At 41.9% G+C, this 23046-nt stretch overlaps 1 protein-coding gene across 1 annotated transcript in view; it reads right to left on the reverse strand.

Moving 5' to 3' along the window:
• Positions 1–23046, reverse strand: part of LOC126215199 (FAST kinase domain-containing protein 4) — an 86825-nt gene that overhangs the window by 58532 nt on the left and 5247 nt on the right. The window contains exons 2-3 of the mRNA XM_049941864.1: positions 15093–15275; positions 6942–7127 (exon numbers count right to left, since the gene is read on the reverse strand). Coding sequence (XP_049797821.1) covers positions 6942–7127; positions 15093–15275 — 369 coding nt within the window. The remainder of the gene's footprint in view (positions 1–6941; positions 7128–15092; positions 15276–23046) is intronic.

Raw genomic sequence — 23046 nt, forward strand, 5'->3', positions numbered from 1 at the left:
CATCCTAAGGAAATGGAATCCAAAAACAAAGTAAGTAGGTTACAGTACACTTGTTCGCCCACTGCTTGAATACTGCTCACTAGTGTGGGATCCGTACCAGATAGGGTTGATAGAAGAGATAGAGAAGATCCAATGGAGAGCAGCACCCTTCGTTAAAGGATCATTCAGTAATCACGAAAGCGTTACGAAGATTATACATAAAATCCAATGGAAGACTCTGCAGGAGAGACGCTCAGTAGCTCGGTACGGGCTTTTGTTAAAGTTTCGAGAACATACCTTCACCAAGGAGTCAAGCAGTATATTGCTCCCTCCTACGTATATCTCGCGAAGAGACCATGACGATAAAATCAGAGAGATTAGAGCCCACACAGAGGAGGCATACCGACAATCCTTCTTTCCATGAAAAATACAAGACTGGAATAGAAGGGAGAACTGATAGAGGTACTCAAGGTACCCTCTGCCACACACCGTCAGGTGGCTTGCGGAGTATGGATGTAGATGTAGATGTTAATAAGCTGTTAGCTTTCACTCACCCACAGCTGTTATTTTACTAAGAATGAGAAGCCTTCATGTGTGAATTTTGAAGGTTAAAAGAAGCCTTTCTTTATAATTCAAAATGAGAGAACTCTCACAGATAACGATAAAAATAAATTTCTGGAAAGAAGTCATTTTGCTGCAGCATTGTGTCCTTTTTATTTGAAATAAACAGTTTATTTCATTTGTGATTAGCTAATGCTGTCCTGTTTGGTATTATCAAGCAACATCACATAAAACATACATTGGATGTTTTTATTTGCCAGCAAGTAATAATCCGCATACCAATGTACAACAAATACAAGGGCTATCCACAAAGTACATTACATTTTGGAATTAAAAATAAATAAAGTATTCGAAATTTATTTTATTATATACAGATGAAAGCCACACTTAAATACTACTTTTCTACATAGTTGCCATTTAAATTAAGGCATTTTTCGTAGCGATGGACGAGCTTGGAAATTCCTTTGTCGTAAAATTCGGCCGCCTGCGCCTTCAACCACGTGGTTACCTCTTCTTGAAGCTGTGCGTCATCATCAAAATGCTGCATAGCCAACCACTTCTTCATTGCTGGGAATAAGTGGAAGTCGCTCGGTGCCAGGTCGGGACTGTACGGCGGATGAGGAAACGACTCCCACTTAAAAGATTCGAGAACTTCACGAGCGGCATTTGCTGTGTGGGCCCGAGCGTTGTCGTGAATCAGCAAGATTTTTGAGCCCAACTTTCCCCTGTGCTTGTTTTGTATTGCTCTTCTGAGGTTGTGCAGAGTTTGGCAATACCTTTGAGAGTTTATTGTAGTGCCTCTTTCCAGGAAATCCACAAAAATCACACCTTTTCTGTCCCAAAAGACAGTCATTACGTGGTTGAAGGCGCAGGCGGCCGAATTTTACGACGAAGGAATTTCCAAGCTCGTTCATCGCTACGATAAGTGCCTTAATTTAAATGGCAACTATGTAGAAAAGTAGGTTTAAGTGTGGCTTTCATCTGTATACAATAAAAAAATTTCCAATACTTTATTTATTTTTAATTCCAAAACGTAATGTACTTTGTGGATAGCCCTCCTACATCACAATGTAACAGTGTCAAAAGGGCCAATATCTTCTACAAGTAGAACAAAAACTGCAACCCACATGCAAGTCTAAATTACCAGAGCTGAACAATGTTTTTATTACAAGAGAAATGCTGAGCTATTTTAATGTAACATAATGTGCGTGCTGGTTGGGTGACTACTGGTTGCTATTGGATACTGGTATGCTTTCATACTTAAGGGGGGTAGGACGTCAAACGGGCCGACTTGGATCACGAGAGGCACCACAGGACATTTTATTTTCTACTGTCTATACTTTTACAAATCAATTCATAAAACTTTGTCAGCATGACCAGGAAGGATTCAGGATTCACACCCATAGCAGTGGAAGTGCAAAAAACATAACAAAATAAATTTTTTTTAGATATGAAATTTCATCATTTTTTCACTTACTGTTGGCTGCATTTGTTGCTATAGGTACATTTTTCTTCACAAGTAAGAGAGAGTCTTTCATTAATTTTGCACAACATACAAACCATACTTACAGGTGTATGAAACTCTAGAATTTTCCAAATCTATTAAAAACTGTGGTAAAAATTGAGATAATTTAATATAAAATTTTATTTTTTTCTAAACATAAAGTTCAAAACATAACAGCTCATTCATTTTTTCATAAATTAAATACATTCTAGAGTTTCAGACACCTGTAAGTATGGTTTGAATGCTGTGCAAAATTCATCAAACAGTCTCTCTTACTTATGAAGAAAAGTGTACCTATAGCAACAAATGCAGCCAATAGTAAGTGAAAAAATGATGAAATTTCACATGCAAAGAAAATTTATTTTGCTATGTTTTTGAACTTCAGCTTCTACGAATGTGAATCCTGAATCCTTCCTGGTCATGCTGACAAAGTTTTATGAATTTACTTGTAAAAGTATAGACAGTAGAAATTAAAATGTCCTATGGTGCCTCTCCTGCTCCAAGTCGGCCCGTTTGACGTCCTACCACCCTTAACTGATATGCCACCTGTGGGTAGTAGATATACTGATAATGGTTTCAACATTGTCTGCCAACATATAGCGTACTGGCACGGCTACCAGAGCGTCATCTGTGGCTACCCTTTAATAGGGAATGCTCACAGCCAGATGGGACAGTGAGATGCAAACAGTGAAGCAAGCAGGCAACCATACCACAGGGGTACACTTGTGCTTCCTACAACCACCTGAACACGTTTCAAAGCGGTCATATTGTGGGCTCCCGAGTGGCAGGACGGTCCTTTCAGAGAACTGCCACACAAGTTGGACGTGATGCATCAGCTGCGCAATGGTGCCGGTATCAGTGGTCGTGTGAACATTCTCACACTCACAGATGAGGTTCTGGACGTCCACACACCACAGATGCCCACCGGGATCGTAATATTGTAAGGGCAACAATGGCAGATTGTGCAGCTACCACAGCACAAATAAGAGGGCTTGGAAGTCCAGATGTGTCAACTCAAATGGCTGAAAACCAGTTATTAACAGTGAGACTACGGGCACGCACACCTCCAACCCGTCTTCCAGTCACGGCATAGCATCGACACACACGGCTCGACTGATGCCATCAGAGGATCACTCGGAAGATGAATTGGCACGTTGTGGTCTTCAGTAACGCAAGTAGATTCTGCGTGCACGCAAGTGATAATCGTTTGCACAGACGATGTAGACCTGGTGAGTGCATTCATCTGAGACACAGTGACGCAACGCCAGGCCTTATTGTCTGGGGTGCGATAAGCTGCAACTCTTTTTCACCTTTGGTGTTTCCGGAGGGGATACTAACCAGCACTCTATACATGCAGAATGTTGTTATACCCATTCTTTTGCTGTTCTTGCAACAGGAAGGTGATGTTCCAACAGGATAGCGTTTGCCCACACATTGCCCACGAAACTCAACATGCTAAGCAAGACACTTAGCAACTTCCCAGGCCAGCACGATCTCCAGACTTGTCCCCAGTGGAGCAAATGTTGAATATCACGGGACGAGAATGACTCGTGCGACATGTCAACCGATAACTCTTACAGAAGTATGTGAACAGGCCGAGCAGGAGTGGCATAGCCTATCCCCACACAGTATTCGCCATCTATAGAATGATCTGGATGCCGGAGTCAGCAGTTGCGTTGCTGCCACAGAAGCGACACCATGTACTAATACAGATGTTTCGGCATGGGTCAGTACCTGTTATTTCAGAACTGCCTGCACTACTGATATGTAAATGTAATCATTTCGTGTACTACAAACATATTGTTGCAAAAATAAATGTTGAATGAAATGGAAATCTCTGAAAGGTTGTACTAATTTTTTCGCAGCTTTGTATCATGTATGTAATATTCACTTTTTATAATGTTTTGTACTACATATGTTAAAATGTGGTATATGATACACTAAGAGGATCAAAAATGTGTGTAGTCAGTATGAGTTGTGGTTTATTTTATGTTTCAGAATTATCAACCTTAAAAACGAGTGATAATCACTGAGTGTATTTTAAATTTTCAATTTGTTCTTATATTTAATCATTTATAGTAAATGCCAGGTGCAAAGAGATCTTGTATTACCTTCGCCTCAGCAGTATTGTAGAAAAATTAAAGGAGAACTGTAATACTTATTTTTTAATGTAACATGATTTATTTATTAATAAGTGTTAGCTGACTCAACATTCGACAATCACACTCTGATTTCCAGCAATTAATTAATATTAATTATTAAATTTACTTTTTCTAATGTAAGTCATATCAACCAAACGATAATAATGGAACAACATGTTATTTATTATGAAAAGTCTAAACATTCGTGGTGCTGGAGAAAAAAAAAATCTTTAAAATTGAGCTAATTTGCTAGCCACATCTGAAATAAAACAAATCAGAGCAAATTTCTACTCAGCTGCACAGTTTTTTCCTACCAAACAAATACAAGGGCCTTACACCCATTCAGGCATTTCTTCTAGCCTGTATCCAAGTCCATCCCACTATTACTTTTCAGCAATGTGAACTGGATGGATTGATACCATTCTGAGGAAGTGCCAAGTAGTAGGCAGGCAGACTGAAAAAAATACTGTCAGATATCAGTTGTCACACGAAGTCTGTCATCAGAGGTAGAGAAAACACACTCATCTATATCCCTATATGGTGCCAGTTGGATGCATAGAGCCAGTACTGCATTTGGCGAGTGGCCTAGGTTGTGTTAGGGCTTGTGTCAGGTGAGATGGGTAGAGGGAGAGAGAAGTGGGAAGCAGAGAGAGGTGTTCGGGGTGCCGGCTAGCGGCTCGGAGGAGGCAGCTAGTTTGTCAGCTGAGATGTGGGAGGGAGAGGTGAACGGTGCACAGGCTAGGCGTGTGATGCACAATTGTCGGAGCTCGTGGGGAGCGCCACAAGCTAACAGTGATGTAATTTGGGAGAGAGTGAAAGGAAGGAGGAAGAGGAAACTGTTGGGTGGAGGGTGTGATGACAGCGAGTTACTGGAGATAGAAGCCCAGGAGATTACAGGAGCTAATGATGTGTTGTGAAGATAACTCTCACCTGAGTAGTTCAGGAAAGCTGGTGGTGGAGGGAAGGATACAAATGGCACGGGTTGTGAAGCAGCCATTGAAATTGAGCACGTTGTGCTCAGCTGCATGTCGTGCCATCGAGTGATCAACTCTGTTCTTGGAAACAGTTTGGCACCGGCCATCCATCCTGGTGGTCAGCCAGTTGGTAGCCATACTAACATAAAAAGCTGTGCATTGTTCGCAGGAGAGCAGGCGTGTAACATGGCTGCTTTCACAGGTGACTCGGCCTCGAGGCAGGATAACCCTATGACAGGACTGGAGGAGTAGTGTTGGTTGGGTGAATTGGATAGGTTTTGGACCTTAATCTTCAGCTGGGTACAAGAAGGCAGATTAGGGTTTAACATCCCATCGACATCGGCATCATTAGAGGTGGAGCAAAAGCTTGGATTGATCCAAGGCTGGGGAAGGAAATCGGCCATGCCCTTTCAAAGGAACCAACCCAGCATGAACCTGGAGTGATTTACAGATATCACAGAAAACCTAAATCAGAATGACCAGATGTGGGTTTGAAACCATCATCCTCCTGAATGCGAGTACAGTGTGCTAACCACTGTGCCACCTCAACTGATTCCACAGGGAATGTCCCTCGTTTCAGGGCACAATGAGAGATAATTGAAGCCCTGACAAAGTATATGGTTCCGTTGTTACGTTGCAGTGTGATACTGGGTGATGATGGGGGAGCTGATTTGTAGTTGATTCTGGGTGTATGAGTGTATGGCACAGGGAATCTGTTTGTGGACAAGGTTTGGGGGACAGTACCTGTTTGTGAAGGCATTCATCATAACTCCAGCATATTGTGTAAAGGAGTCCTCATCACTGCAGGTGCATTCTCCACAGATGGCTAGGCTGTATGGGTGGGATTTTTTGCTGTGGAAGGGATGGAGCCTGTTTAAATGCAGGTACTGTTGGTGGTTAGAGGGTTTATTGTGGAAGAAATCTAGCCCAGACACCCTAGCCTCATTCAGTCACAATCTTAACACCTTCTCTCCCATCTGCTTTACCTAGACCTCCTCAAGCCAACATACCACCTCCACCTCTCTGATGGCTCCATCCACATATTTGTCCAAAATAAACCCACTAACCACCATCAGTACCTGCATTTCACTAGCTGCTTCCCCTCCCACACCAAAAAATCCCTCTCATACAGTCTAGTCATCCATGGACGACGTTTCTGCAGTGACGAGACCTCCCTTTCCCAGTACGCTGAAGATCTCACGAACACCTTCACAGACAGGCACTACCACAAAACCTTGTCCACAGACAGATTTTCCTAGTCACATCCTCACACACCCCCAATACTCCCATCAACCCACACAATATCCTTGTTCATTCCTACTCCACCCCTGCACCCAACACCTTTGCTCATTATTCATATCTCTAAAATAGATCTAGAAGTAAGACTATCCTCCCACCAACATCACCTACTCCAATCAAGTCACAGGCATCTCTTATCTCATGAAGACAAGAGAAGAGAAATTAGGACTTATAAGAACACATATAGACAATTGTTTCTTCCCTCACTATATCAACACATGGATCAGAAAATGGAATGACTAGTAGGGGTATGAAGTATCCTCTGCCATGCACAGTATGGTGGCTTGCAGAGTATATATGTAGATGTAGCTGTGGATGAAATACTGGCTATAAAGATATGTGATGTGGGCTACGAGATACGTCACAGTAGCCCATTTGGTAAATGCTCATAAAAGGGTCGACAAGGATTTGAGCCCTGATCCCCAGTGTAGTTCAAAGCTGCCAATTAATTCCCGACCGCTACACGCTGTAAGCAGTACTCACCCTTATTTTCTGGTCTGTCGAAAGACTGGGCACCATTCGTGCCGCTTCGTCGTCACCGGTGATGCCCAAAATGACACTCAAATCCCCAGTCGGAGATAACGTAGCCATTACGGGGCCTTTTCGTGGTCGTTTAATTTCTCGTTTGTCGACAGGTGTAGCAGGTTGTTTTGTCGGTGCACTTGACGGCTGCAACGGAAACAAAAATGATGCATGTATACAACTTTTCTTTTGGAATATTATAGTATCTCAAAACACATACTCACGAAGTTTCTTATGGAGGACATTTTTGCAGCAGCTATACATAAATTGTGGTTAGAAAGAAAATTTGTTTTTGCATGCTGCACACAAATTTTATTTATACACCCACATGCCTTTTACCTTCTTAACAAGGGGTCCTCCCTCAGTGGATGTCAGTAACATTTCTAATTTGTTACTGAAGATCATTCACTTTCCGGCCATGTGGAAAACAGGTCGAAAGTCCCACTTTTCGTGTACTTGCTGTACTTTCGTAATGTAACAATGTTACGTTACACCTACTGACAATGTCTTGTTAAAAAAGCAAAACCTGTCTGGGTGTATAAATAAAATTCATGTGCAGCACGTAAAAAGGTGTTTTCTTGCTAATTAATTCAATATACAAATGTAGCACATTGTTTTTCAAGTTTTACAATGAGTAGAAAATGGTATGTACAGAACAACAAATAAGATATAAGGGGCGTTCAAAAAGAAATGAGCCGGAGGCATAATTACAGAAACCAGCACCGGTATGTTAGAAGTATTAACCCTGGCTGTTGAGACACTTGTCCCACTGTGATACATGGCAGTGAATGGCTGTCTCACAAAATTCCCGGGGCTGCGATGTTAACCAGTTCTGCATGTACAGCTGGATGTCGTCGTCCGCACGAGTGCAGGAAAGGTTATGCCGATGTTCTTCTTTGACCAAGATGGCTCTGTTCTGATTCACTTCCTGCAGAACGGGACAACAGTGAATGCCCAGCGTTACTCGCAAACCTCGACCACCCTTCGCCAAGCGATCAAATAAAAATGACCAGGCAATCTCACTCATGGGGTCATTCTGCTCCACGACAATGCAAAGCCTCATACGGCCAACACAGTCATGGCACGTGCACAGAAATTCAAGTGGAGGTTCTTGGCCACCCTCCATACAGTCCGGACATCTCTCCCTGTGATTACACCATTTTTGGTCCCCTTAAATAGGTTCTGAGGGGAAAACAATTCACCTCAGACGACAACATCCAGCTATACATGCCGAACTGGTTAACATTGCAGCCCCCGGGAATTTTACGAGACAGCCATTCACCGCCTTGTGTCACAGTGGGAAAAATGACTTAACAGCGAGGGTCAATACTTTTAACATACAGGTACGGGTTTCTGTAATTATGCCTCCGGCTCGTTTCTTTTTGAACGCCCCTTATACTTTGAATGTGAACATTTCAAATTGGGTTTAACTGTGCCCGTTACCATTAACAATGTCAGTTCAAGTGACAAATTACTGGAGTCAGTCACATTTATTATTACTCTTTGCATAATGCATATACCTCCACCAACAAGTGAATTTATGACAACTAATGAGGCACATATAGTCTGAATATGTGACTTTTTCAAAACCACAGTTACCAGAATATAAGACCCTTACATCAACACCACAACTAAATACATCAGTGCTGTCGCAACTGGAATACATTCATTATTTGTGTATACCAACTGTAGAACAAAGCATATACTCTATTTGATCAAAATTATTTGGACACCTATTAGTGGACATTAATATAAGGTGTGTACACCCTTCACCAATATGATGGCTTGAGCTCTGCTGAGAACACTATCAATGAGGTGTCTGAAAGTCTGTATAGGAACTGCAGCCTATTCTTCCTGAGAAGACGATACCAGAGAAGATAGAGATGTCAGACACTGGGGTCTGGGAATGAAGTTGATGTTCTAACTCATCCCAGAGCTGTTCCCCATTGGGTTCGGTTCAGAACTTCAGGCAGGTCAGTCAATTTCAGGAATGTTACTGTCCACAAACCACTGTCTCATATTGCTACTTTATGACCATATGCTGTGTCATGGTGATATAAACAATCATAGTTTCTGGACTGTTACTCTACTGTATGCAGTACACAATGCCGTACAATGTGTTCATATTCTCCTACAGTTAGCATTTTTATAAACACGATAAGGAGAGTGTACCCTAACCACAAAAAACAACTCCATACTGTAAAGCTACTACCTCTGTACTTCACCGCTGGAACTACTGATGATAGCATGTAATATTCTGCAGTCATCTGCCAAGCCTAAACCCCTTCATTGGATTTCCATGCGGTAGAGCATGATTCATCACTCCAAATCACTCATTTCCACCATCCTCCACTGTCCTTTGGCCACAAAACCATTTCTTCACTGCACAAATTACTTCCTCAACATCCCATCACGATATAATAACAGCAGAAGCAACTGATTTGAATTTTTTCTTCTGTGGAGAGTAAGGATGAAGCCATTCCATCAATTGTCTTTTCGTTTCAGGCTCAAAATGGTGAACCCAAGTTTCATACCGAGATGGCCTCCCCATCAACTTCATAACTTTTCAACAACTCAGAACAAATGTTTTTCTGTGAGATTTGTCTTCCTCTGTAAAACAGCATGGGACCCATCTTGAGCACACTTTTGAATACCCGAGAGCACCGATTTTTTTTAAGTAAAGTATGTTCTCAGGACTTGGAAGAGCAGTTGAATGGAATGGACAGTGTCTTGAAAGGAGGATATAAGATGAACATCAACAAAAGCAAAACAAGGATAATGGAATGTAGTCAAATTAAGTCGGGTGATGCTGAGGGAATTAGATTACGAAATGAGACACTTAAAGTAGTAAAGGAATTTTGCTATTTGGGGAGCAAAATAACTGATGATGGTCAAAGTAGAGAGGATATAAAATGTAGACAGGCAATGGCAAGGAAAGCGTTTCTGAAGAAGAGAAATTTGTTAACATCGAGTATAGATTTAAGTGTCAGGAAGTCTTTTCTGAAAGTATTTGTATGGAGCGTAGCCATGTATGGAAGTGAAACATGGACAATAAATAGTTTGGACAAGAAGAGAATAGAAGCTTTCGAAATGTGGTGCTACAGAAGAATGCTGAAGATAAGGTGGGTAGATCACGTAACTAATGAGGAGGTATTGAATAGGATTGGGGAGAAGAGAAGTTTGTGGCACAACTTGACTAGAAGAAGGGATCGGCTAGTAGGACATGTCCTGAGGCATCAAGGGATCACAAATTTAGCATTGGAGGGCAGTGTGGAGGGTAAAAATCATAGAGGGAGCCCAAGAGATGAATACACTAAGCAGATTCAGAAGGATGTAGGTTGCAGTAGGTACTGGGAGATGAAGGAGCTTGCACAGGATAGATTAGCATGGAGAGCTGCATCAAACCAGTCTCAGGACTGAAGACCACAACAACAACAACATGTTGTCAGGATCTCGACACAGAAGTACATAAGTTTGGTCGGTCGGTCGTTGGTTGGTCAGATGGGGAGAGGAGACCAAACAGCGAGATCATCGGTCTCACTGGATTAGGGAAGGATTGGGAAGAAAGTTGGCCGTGCCCTTTCAAAGGAACCATCACAGCATTTGGGTGAAGGGATTTCGGGAAATTACGGAAAACTTAAATCGAGCTGGCTGGACACAGGTTTGAACTGTCATCCTCCAGAATGTGTGTACCACCTTGGTCAGTCAAAAATACATTAATTAGTGTTAAAAGAACTTTACTCCAACCAAGGCTTCAATTTCTTCAAGTAGTATCAGCAGGACTTCGGGCCCCTTAACACTAAACTCTGTGTGGATTTGTATACTCTGACGGATGCATGGGACGAGACAAGAATCGTACAGTTATACGTATGTTTCTATCACTCACAGATAAAGAGTGTTTCAATACTACACTCCTGGAAATTGAAATAAGAACACCGTGAATTCATTGTCCCAGGAAGGGGAAACTTTATTGACACATTCCTGGGGTCAGATACATCACATGATCACACTGACAGAACCACAGGCACATAGACACAGGCAACAGAGCATGCACAATGTCGGCACTACTACAGTGTATATCCACCTTTCGCAGCAATGCAGGCTGCTATTCTCCCATGGAGACGATCGTAGAGATGCTGGATGTAGTCCTGTGGAACGGCTTGCCATGCCATTTCCACCTGGCGCCTCAGTTGGACCAGCGTTCGTGCCGGACGTGCAGACCGCGTGAGACGACGCTTCATCCAGTCCCAAACATGCTCAATGGGGGACAGATCCGGAGATCTTGCTGGCCAGGGTAGTTGACTTACACCTTCTAGAGCACGTTGGGTGGCACGGGATACACGCGGGCGTGCATTGTCCTGTTGGAACAGCAAGTTCCCTTGCCGGTCTAGGAATGGTAGAACGATGGGTTCGATGACGGTTTGGATGTACCGTGCACTATTCAGTGTCCCCTCGACGATCACCAGTGGTGTACGGCCAGTGTAGGAGATCGCTCCCCACACCATGATGCCGGGTGTTGGCCCTGTGTGCCTCGGTCGTATGCAGTCCTGATTGTGGTGCTCACCTGCACGGCGCCAAACACGCATACGACCATCATTGGCACCAAGGCAGAAGCGACTCTCATCGCTGAAGACGACACGTCTCCATTCGTCCCTCCATTCACGCCTGTTGCGACACCACTGGAGGCGGGCTGCACGATGTCGGGGCGTGAGTGGAAGACGGCCTAATGGTGTGCGGGACCGTAGCCCAGCTTCATGGAGACGGTTGCGAATGGTCCTCGCCGATACCCCAGGAGCAACAGTGTCCCTAATTTGCTGGGAAGTGGCGGTGCGGTCCCCTACGGCACTGCGTAGGATCCTACGGTCTTGGCGTGCATCCGTGCGTCGCTGCGGTCCGGTCCCAGGTCGACGGGCACGTGCACCTTCCGCCGACCACTGGCGACAACATCAATGTACTGTGGAGACCTCACGCCCCACGTGTTGAGCAATTCGGCGGTACGTCCACCCGGCCTCCCGCATGCCCACTATACGCCCTCGCTCAAAGTCCGTCAACTGCACATACGGTTCACGTCCACGCTGTCGCGGCATGCTACCAGTGTTAAAGACTGCGATGGAGCTCCGTATGCCACGGCAAACTGGCTGACACTGACGGCGGCGGTGCACAAATGCTGCGCAGCTAGCGCCATTCGACGGCCAACACCGCGGTTCCTGGTGTGTCCGCTGTGCCGTGCGTGTGATCATTGCTTGTACAGCCCTCTCGCAGTGTCCGGAGCAAGTATGGTGGGTCTCACACACTGGTGTGAATGTGTTCTTTTTTCCATTTCCAGGAGTGTATTATTCACAAATTTTCTATATGTGGACATTCCTTTTTGCCCTATAATAGAGTATTTGGGACAGTGAAGAAATGTAGAAAAGAGGACAGAGTGTATACCCCTATCCTACACACATCAATAATTTTTCACAGTTCAAAAAGTGTCACCAATGCGAAAACGATGGAATCACGTGACATACTGAATGTTAGTACCTGATGTCCACAGCTGTGTTAGTAAGCAACACTATCAATGGAAACCGTGAAACATTCTGTGACCCATCTAAGCATGTTACATTTAAGCCTTGTGACTATATGGTATTTAAGTACTCTTCAGATCTGAAAGAATGTGTAATGACTTCACCTTACATACAAAGCCCTGTAGGTCATACATTTAAGCTTGCACAGCCTACTAACACAAATGGTATAGCTTTACCCAGCATCATAGCATAACCAGAAAGCAGTATCCTCATCAGAACCGAGAAAGTAGCGGACATTCAGCAAGCACTGTCATACATTCCCCATGGAGGAGACAAAGAGATTTTCTACAAAGTGTGTGTTAACTGGAACAACACGGCTGGAGCATGTGATGATAGCGAAGAAGATTGAAAGAGCATTGGTAAATCACTGACTTTGTGCAATGCTTAAAAACCACAGTTTATGTTTTATTTATTATGTGTTTGGATGTTCTAAAAGAATAAAATAATATTACTCCTAGAATACTGTAAGATATCTGCAAAAATGTAAGAAATAAACTGTTAAACATGAAGATAACACTCATCCAGGAAAATATGTTATACCCCTATTGACTTAAAAAAAGGTGTTTCAGATTAAAAAGTATGATTTTAGCTGAGAATAACAATATCAAAACAATATGAAACACTATTTCTGGAATTTTTTTACTAGTTAATTGTTAAATGGACTTACATCTGTGCACTATAAACACCTCAAAAAATGTCTAACTTTGCTTGTCAAATGAAAACTGTTGTAACAAAAATGTCCAAGAATAACAGCAGGAGCAGTTACAGTAATTGGAACTGAACTAACACAGCCGAACTAGATGGCAAACAGTCTTCTCCCCCTCAAACGTATAGTCAAGGGACTTAAGCCCTTTTACAGGAAGTCGTCACATATTTTGTTTGCGGAGTGACAGAAGCAGCACCCACTGCCAAGTTGTAGTGTGTCGATCCCCAGAAATGAGATAATCATCACGCTGCAATGTGTCACGTCTAACAACCGTGGACGGTCTCCCTGTCAGCAATAATTCGTGGAACTCCACTGAATTGCCTTCTGACGGCCTCACCCTCTGTGCCCAACAACCAAATGTATTCCTGTCAACTACAAATGTTCCATAGACAACATACTAACTTCTGTGAATATTTTCCACAGTTTCTTTCTCTGCAGCAAGGAATTCAGTGATGATGCACTGCTTGTAACATACATTACTTACAGACATAATTTTTAATCACTGCTGCAGCTACACTATCTGCTGGAGGAAACAGAAATTTTGCATGCACATTTGGAAAACTTCAAAAAACCCATGCCTAATATTTCACATTTATAACACTGTTGTTGGGCAAGAAAAAAAAAAGTGGTGCTTTACTTTCTGGGTGACTCTAACAGTTTATTAATAAATTATGAGACTGAACTGTTAGCCGAAATGTTTAGTATTGTCAACAGACACAGGAAAGTGTAAGTGACACACTACGTAGATTTCAGAACTAATAGTTCCTTTGGTTGGTTGGTTCGTTGATTTGGCGGAAGGGGACCAAACAGCAATGTTATCGGTCCCATCGGATTAGGGAAGGATGGGGAAGGAAGTCGGCCATGTCATTTCAAAGGCACCATGCCGGCATTTACCTGAAACGATTTAGGTGAAATTGCGGAAAGCTAAATCAGGATGGGCAGACGGAAGTTTGAACCACCATCCTCCTAAACAATAGTCCACTGTGCTACTCACTGCGCCATCTCACTCAGTATATTCCTTTGTAAGGGAGGAAAGGGGGATAGGTCAGGGAAGGTTAAAAAGGAAAGCCAGGTCACTCAGAGCTGAGAGAGACCCGTATGTTGCGATGAATAGGCTAAACAAAGATGAAGTGGGACACAGAGAGTGAGTGAAAGATGGTACATAGGTAAGTAGGAAATGCACCATGTTCATTCCAGAGGTGTTGAGGATGGAGTGAGAAGTGGAGACAGGGTATGGGGAAGAGAGGTGAATAGTGCAATTAAGCATTAGGACAAGACAATTAAAAAGAGGGGGAGATGTGGTAATAGTGTGTGAGTCGAATCTTAAAACACAGTGAGGCTGACACAAGTTAGTTCATTAGTAAGATGCATGGTTTTGTTACGTTGCTCCACTTCTGATATTGTAGGATTGTGGTGGGTGATACTGGTGGAGTCACAGGGCAGATTATACAGTGGGGACAACTGCACTGATAGCAACTCTGCGGACAGAGAGAATGATTTGGGGATGTCGTAAGGATGTTGCGGAGACTAGGGAGGAGACAATGGATGATGAGGGGGGAAGATACGAGGTGGTACATTATTTGTATATTTACATTTACACAAGATCACCTTCAAAACAGTCACCTCAAACACAACTGCACAGTGCTCCCATCAATTCTGCCACTGCTGAAATGTTGTCAGTACTACACATTTCACCTTTCGACCAGCAATTTAGACTCATTTATTACTTTTCTCAACTGAATTTTCTTTTGTGCAAGTTTTGTTCACAGGTTTGCATGAACTGGGCAGTATTCAGATATCACAGAGGAAACACAGTGATGAAGAGTGCACCAGACCCACCTCAGCTATTTTCTTCTCCTTCGCTGCCATGCCACCAGGGGCCTCCTCTGCCAGCGGTGCCCCCGGTGAGCTCAGCTCCATGGCAGCTGCAACCAGAGCCTTCCTCCTGGCAGTCCCGAGGGCAGGCTGCGAGCCACCCGGTGCGGTCGCCGAACCGACTGCTTGTGACGCCTCCTCTGCCGTCTGCAAAACAAAAGTGGCAACCGTGTTGGTGCCGATCCGTCTCGTCTAAACTGTACTGTAAGCCCTACACCCACAATATCGGTTTATCTGAATTACATAAATGAGAACTGTCCACGGAACACATACTTTAACCGTAAATAGAAGGGGTGGTCAATAAGTAAAGCAACAATATTTTTCCGAAAGCAGGCTGATTTTAATCAAGAGTTCAATACACCATATTACTCTCCATTCTTTTGGCTACAGACCCCTATTTTTAACATAATCTCCATTACATGTGATAGTGTTACACCATCTTACCGGGAGAGCCTGTACCATTCTACCATTTCACAAAATTATTAAGTGGTTCTCAGCAAACGGACTCTCTTTAAATTTTGATAAAACACAGTATATACAGTTCCATACAGTAAATGGCACAACTCCAGTAATAAGTACAGACTTTGAACAGAAGTCTGTAGCTAAGGCAGAATTTTCAAAATTTTTAAGTGTGTCCATTGATGAGGGGTTAAACTGGAAGCAACACATTGATGGTCTGCTGAAACGTGAGTTCAGCTATGTATGCTATTAGGATTATTGCAAATTTTGGGGATAAGAATCTCAGTAAATTAGCTTACTATGCCTACTTTCATTCACTGCTTTCGAATGGCATCATATTCTGGGGTAATTCATCGTTGAGTAGAAAAGTATTCATTGCTCAAAAACGTGTAATCAGAATAATTGCTGGAGCCCACCCACGGTCATCCTGCAGATATCTATTTAAGGATCTAGGGATCCTCACAGTAACCTCACAGTATATATATTCACTTATGAAATTTGTTGTTAATAATCCAACCCAGTTCAAAAGTAATAGCAGTGTGCATAGCTATAACACCAGGAGAAAGGATGTTCTTCACTATGCAGGGTTAAATCTGACTTTGGCACAGAAAGGGGTAAATTATGCTGCCACAAAAGTCTTTGGTCACCAACCAAACAGCATCAAAAGGATCTAGGGATCCTCACAGTAACCTCACAGTATATATATTCACTTATGAAATTTGTTGTTAATAATCCAACCCAGTTCAAAAGTAATAGCAGTGTGCATAGCTATAACACCAGGAGAAAGGATGTTCTTCACTATGCAGGGTTAACTCTGACTTTGGCACAGAAAGGGGTAAATTATGCTGCCACAAAAGTCTTTGGTCACCAACCAAACAGCATCAAAAGCCTGACAGATAGCCAACTAACATTTAAAAATAAATTAAAAGAACTTCTAGATGACAACTCCTTCTACTCATTGGCTGAATTTTTAGATATAAATTGGGGGGGGGGGGGGGGGGGACTTAAACATTAATGTCATGCAATATTTTGTGTAATGTAATATCTTGTACAGACATCTTTTATTAACCTAACACATTCCACATCATTACGAAGTATCGTATTCATGATCTATGGAACAAGTATTAATCTAATCTAATCTACCTGTCTATGTAGGAGCCAATGTCTTGCTGCATCAATAAACTCACCCAGCTACAAACTGTCTTCTGTGTCCATGCTATCACTGCCAGATCCAAACCTCAGGGCACAGGAACACTTTGCTTTTTCTGGACTCAGTGCAGCACTGCACAACTGACTCGGTTGTAGGCCACAATCTTTGTTACTTACATCATCTTGGACCCTAACTTCAATAGCCTCTTTTACCACACACTCACAGAATGAAGAAGACTGCCTACTTGGCTAGGTGTGAACAAAATGTACACTCAGAAAAAGAAAGGTGCCGTGAACATAGATATCACATTGAATTTTGCCAGACCACCAAATCTGCCGTGGCCGACCACAGCCATACTGTAAGATAATGACAAACCAAGATAGTTTGTCAATCTTCCTCCTTTCGGGATTGCACGATTAACACAATCATTGAAATTAGAGTCCAAGATGGTCTAATTAACAGAGACATTGGTCAACAACTAAGTCAGGTATGGGACCGTGCACCGAGTTCAGAAAAAGCATCGCATTCTCGCACACTAAGTTTAGCATCCAATGGTAATAACGTGGACACTGAAGACCACAGTTTGCATGCGGGTTTCACTACCCTAACAACCATGGCAGCTGCATGGATACTGACAGGAGCAGAGTGATGGAGGGTAACTGCCACTGAATATGGAAAACTGACACAAGCCGAGATGCAGCCCTCAGGAACCACCTGAAGATGGCAACAAGTTTGTTTGACGAAATATCATGAAGAACTTACGACGAGGCCCGGGCAGAAACCTGAGAATTCTACAAGCTTACAGATGATACTTTCTGATAAATCAAAACAATGTTCCAAACTGGGACTCAAGCCCAGAATCTTGACTTTGACAGAGGATTCTCTTATCAACTGAGCTATCTATTATGGCGTATGACTTACGACCCACACTTGAAGCTTTACTTCCACCAGTACCTCTCTTCTGCTTTCGAAATATTGAGGAGAGCTGAAGCTCTCCTGAAAATTTTGATGGACTACCATTCTTAGAAGGGAGGAAGGAAGGAAAGAAGGGAGAAAATTGCACAGAAATAGCCTAGACACAGCCTAAGGGACTGTTTTAGGCATGAATTTAAAATTAATAGCAAAGCTGTTTGGCCCACAATTTTCTGAAGACAACTTACTTAATCAGACACAGAAAATAAATAAATATTTCCCTCTTCTCTACAAATCTATTTACCTGAGAAAGAATCTTGGAACAAAGACAAGCATTTCTCTTTTAATCCTCTCTCCACCCAACCCGTAACACTCATGTTATAGTTCTCTCTTTCATCAGCTGTCACAGTCATCAGCCCCTAAACACTCAATTGTAGCAGCTTTATAGCTGAGAGTATTTTATTTTGTCGTGATACCACAAAGACTCTGAGGATTCATTTCAGTTTTAGATCCACTAAAGCCAGAGAAAATTTCAAGCGTCTATATAAAATGAGACCCTGGAGAAGCATTCTGCGCAACATGGGAAACTGAGGGGGGTGGGGGGTGAACCGCCCTTTTGACACTGTACTTCGTTTCTCTTCTTCGTAGTTTAGCAGTAATCATCTGGAGGAGCATGTCATGTCATTGAAATACTTACAAGTAATACTGAATAGCAATAGTAAATGGGATGAACACACAAGATCAGTATTAGGGAAGGTGAAAAACGGACTTTGGTTTGTGGGCAGAGTTCTGCAAATGGAAAAAGCAGTCAAGACTTTAGTATGACAAATTCTAGAGTACTGCTCCAATGTTTGGGGTACTTATCAACCAGGTACAACAGCAGACAACAAACTAATCTCAAGAAGAACTGGTAAGATCACAGTTCAGTGTAGCCTACACGAAAGTCTAACATAGATGCTCAGAGATCTTAAATGGCAATCACTGAAATGAAGGTGACATTGTTCTTGTGAAACACTGTTACCCAATTTAATGGATTGGTATTCGAAGAAGGATTGAGACAATTTTGCTGTGGCTTTTGTATATCTTGCACTGGGATCATAGCCATAAGATAAAAGAGGAAAGAGCATATACAGAACCAAACAGAAAGTCATTTCTCCCCCCTCAATACATGACTGGAACAGGACAGAAAATGACAAATAGTGGTACAAAGTACCCTTTGTCACATACCATGCAGTCAACTGTGAAGTATATTTGTAGTTGCAGAAGTCAAAGGGTGCCAAATCTGGTGAAAAGCTACATGATCCAACAATCTCTCAGTTTTTCCATTGCCATAAAAAGTTCTGATTCTGACACATTCTTGTTCATCTAGGAAATGAGATTTACAGAATGCCTAAAATGGACCAGCAGGAAGGGCTGAGTGAGTGAGTGAGTGGGGAGGGAGGGAGGGAAAACAAAAAAGGAACTGTATGAATATCAAGAGCTCAGGTGGCAAGCAATGAAGGGGACGCTGAAAGGTGACAGCAATATACAGGGTGGCCAGAAACAGTCTGATAAGTTTCTAAGTATGTTGCAGTGTAAGTTGCGCTGAGAGATAATTGTTAAGAAAAAGATTCCATATGATTCACCATTTTGGAGCTAATTAACACTGAAGATGGGCACTCAGGTCATTATGCATGCGAATTCAAGTTGCCCTCCAGAAACAATAATTTAGTTGTTCTCACAGTGTAGATGATAGAGCACGCGATGAGATGAGATGTGATGATGATGATGAAGACAACACAATATCCAGTACCTGGGTGGAGAAAATCTCCAACCCTGCCCTTACCATGGCATTCTGTAGCAATGACCACTCAGCTATCAAGGTGGACAGTAGATGAAGATGAATTGGAATATATGATACTGTGAGAAGATAGTAAGGAAAGTTCTGACAGAATGAAGAAACACTGACCCTCTGAGTTAGTTCACAAGGCAGGTTAAAGAAAGTCCATAGCATTTACAGATTTAGAGAAAGCTTTTTGACAGTTATTGAGCAGACTATCTTTTTTGAAATTCTAAAGGTAACAGGGATAAATAAAAGGAGTGAAAGGTTATTTACGACTTGTGCAGAAACTAGAGTGCAGCTATAAAGAGCTGATGGACATAAAACGAAAGCAGTGAGAAGGAAGTGAGATTATGTTGTAGCCTATATTCAATGTTATTCAGTCTGCACACTAAGCAAGGAGTAAAAAAAATCAAGGAGAAATTTGGAAAGGGAATTAAAGTTCAAGGACTAGAAATAAGAATGCTGAGGTTTGTTGAAGACACTGTAATTCAGTCAGAGACAGAGGACGACTTGGAAGAGCACGTGAATGAAATGAACAGTGTCTGGAGTGGAGGATATAAGATGAATACTAACAAAAGTAAAACAAGGGAATGGAATGTAGTCAAACAGAATCAGGCGATGCTGAGGGAATTAGATTAGGAAATGAGTTCCGCTTTTTGGGCAGTAAAATAACTGATGAGGTCCAAAATAGAAAAGACATAAAATGCATACTGACTGTATCATGAAGATAATTTCTGAAAAAGAAGAATTTGTTAATGACTAATACAAATTTAAGTGTTAGGAAGTCTTTTATGAAGGTACCGAAGTGAAACGTGGAACATCCATTCAGACATGAAGAGAATAGAAGCTTTTGAAATGTGGTGATACAGATAAATGCTTGGTATTAGATGGACAGATCATGTAACCAATGAGGAGGTACTGAATAGCATTGGGGAGAAAAGAAACCTGTGGCATAACTTGACTAATGGAAAGAATCAGTTGATAGGACACACTCTGAGGCATAAAGGGAGAAACAGTATGATAATGATAGGGAATGTTGGGGACAAATAGAGTAAGTACCTTCAAATGGCTGGAAGTTGCAATAGTTACTCGGATATAAAAGGTTCACACAGAGTAGAGTAGTGTGCAGGACTGCAACAAACCAAGCAAAAACAACAGGATATGTAAATTAAGAGCTGCATGTACTGTATATCTCTGAACCAAGACAAAGTTTTTGCCCAAAATTTAATGCCCAGAAGAAGAGGGTTGTCTCACATTTGTGGCATATGATACAGAACTTTTCTTTTCTTTACTGTATGGAACCTCAAACTTAAGCTGTACCTCAGCTTCCTGCCACACCTACTGCTTTAACCTCGAATGTACACATGCGCTTTGAGGATTGTTGTATGATAGAAGGATGTGTTTATTGTGGCAATTTTTTTTAATTGGTTGTTGTTTTACTTTCGAAATTCCGCTTCTAAACTGCATAGTAAAGCATGTAATGGATCATATCATGGAGCAATGCGATCCAACATTGAAATTTTCAACAGGATGCAGGTGCTACTATGATGCATATTTCGAGATGGCAAAAGGACAAAGTACATTTGAAAAATGCGAAGTTGACTAGGAAAGCTTTCAGTGGCCCACAGTGTGGATATTTTGAAAAAACTGAAACTGAGCTAGTGGCATTTGAGCGTGAGAAACTAAAAGAAGGAATAGCCGTTTCGTACGATGTCATATGAAATAAAGCATGTGAACTGGCACAGGAATGTGGTGTCCAATTTAAAGCTAGGTTTGGGTGGGGTATAAGGATGATGCGACACACTGGACTTGTTGCTATCTGTGAGAAGTTTGTCGTGTATTAGTGACACATTATAAGACAGAGAAAGGAACGTGCTTACCTCTCAGCACGAACTGAAAATGCTGACAAGGCACCTGTTTGCTTTGTGATTGCATCCTGTACAACAGTTGAAAAGAAAAGCGACAAAAGTGTATTGGTTGACACTACGGGCAATGAGAAATCACGAATCACCGTGATGATATGTGTGCTTGCTGACAGAATAAAATGCAACCTTATGTCATTCTCAATCGTAAAACTATGACAAAAGAAAGAGCTGCCACTTTGTATATTTTGTTGCAACAGAAAAGGGTGGATGACTGATAAGTTTGATATAGATTAGATCCATACAACCTCTGTACAGGAGACCAGGTGCTCTTATAAATAATTGTGGGGTGTTGATCCTTGATGCTTTCATGGGGCATCTGACACCAGCAGTGAAGACAGAAATCTTGAAATTAAACACAGATCTTGTCATCATTCCAGGAGGTACGACTTCACAACCATAAGTGTTAGACATCGTGGTGAATAAGCAATTTAAAGACCAGCTGACACAGCTGTATAGCAACTGGTTACTTCATGATAGTCAAGTCCGAACCCTACCAGGAAGTTGTGTAATGGATCCAGACTGCTTGGACACACAAATATCTAGTACATCAAATGTGAATGTCTTTAAGAAGTGCTGTGTAACAAATGCATGGGTGTGAAGATAATCTAGCATGGAAAGAAATGCAAGACAACCACAACAGTGACACTGCAGATTCTGTGGACCATTACACTAAGAGGGGCTAAGTGGCATCTGTATCTGACTAATGGAGGTCTTTATCTGATTTTATTTTCTGTATACCAATACTCTTATTGTCTCCTTGAGTTCCCGGTAATAAGGTAACCATTTGTAAGTATTCAGAATAAACCTGGTATGTGTATGCATGTTTCTCTGTAATTCCTTATTGAACACTGGGGGACCATCTTACATTCGGAGTTGTCCAAGATTCGGAGGTATACAGTAAGTGAAAATGTGTATACATTTCAGGCCACTGAAGCTACTGCTAATAAACTGAGGTGAAGTGCTTATGGCAAAACACGTCACATTTATTCAGAGGCCCAGAAACATGATTTCAAAAATGTTACCATGTAACTACTAACAACTGAGAACTAATAGATAACTGACATTTAAAGATGCCCTTCTCCTGTACTTCTCTGTCCACTTGGACCACAAGACTAGGATAGCTTTCGGGAGTTACGTTTCAGACTTTGAAACAGCCTACAAGGATAATCCCTTTCGCCTACCAGAAAATAACAGTCATAATGTGGGCAGAAGATGGAATAAACTTTGCCTCATCTATCTTCAAAACTTCAGTATTTACAATAATTCTCTTATTGAGGTCTCATAAGAGAGGTATGTAGGAACATTTGTGATCTCCTAGGTTCTTCAATGAATGCAATTCTACATTTTGAACAACTAAATTTTAAAACAAAATGACAGCAAGTAGTGAATACGAGATGGTAAACAAAGTAGCACTGTGCCAATAAATCAATGATGTCATTAACAAGGCAGAGATACAAACAGAAATAGATGACCAATGGATGACATCTCTAATAACCCGAGAAATTGGGTAACCAAAAACTGACAAACTAACAAAACCCTCACAGGAATTTGGGTAGTGATATTCTGGTATCAAACGCTTCAAAAATATTAAAAATTCAAAGACATCAGACTACTGTGTGAAAATAGCAATATTTGTCAGAGACATAAATG

Source organism: Schistocerca nitens, chromosome 12 (assembly GCF_023898315.1).
Source record: "Schistocerca nitens isolate TAMUIC-IGC-003100 chromosome 12, iqSchNite1.1, whole genome shotgun sequence".
In the NCBI taxonomy this organism is placed as follows: domain Eukaryota; kingdom Metazoa; phylum Arthropoda; class Insecta; order Orthoptera; family Acrididae; genus Schistocerca; species Schistocerca nitens.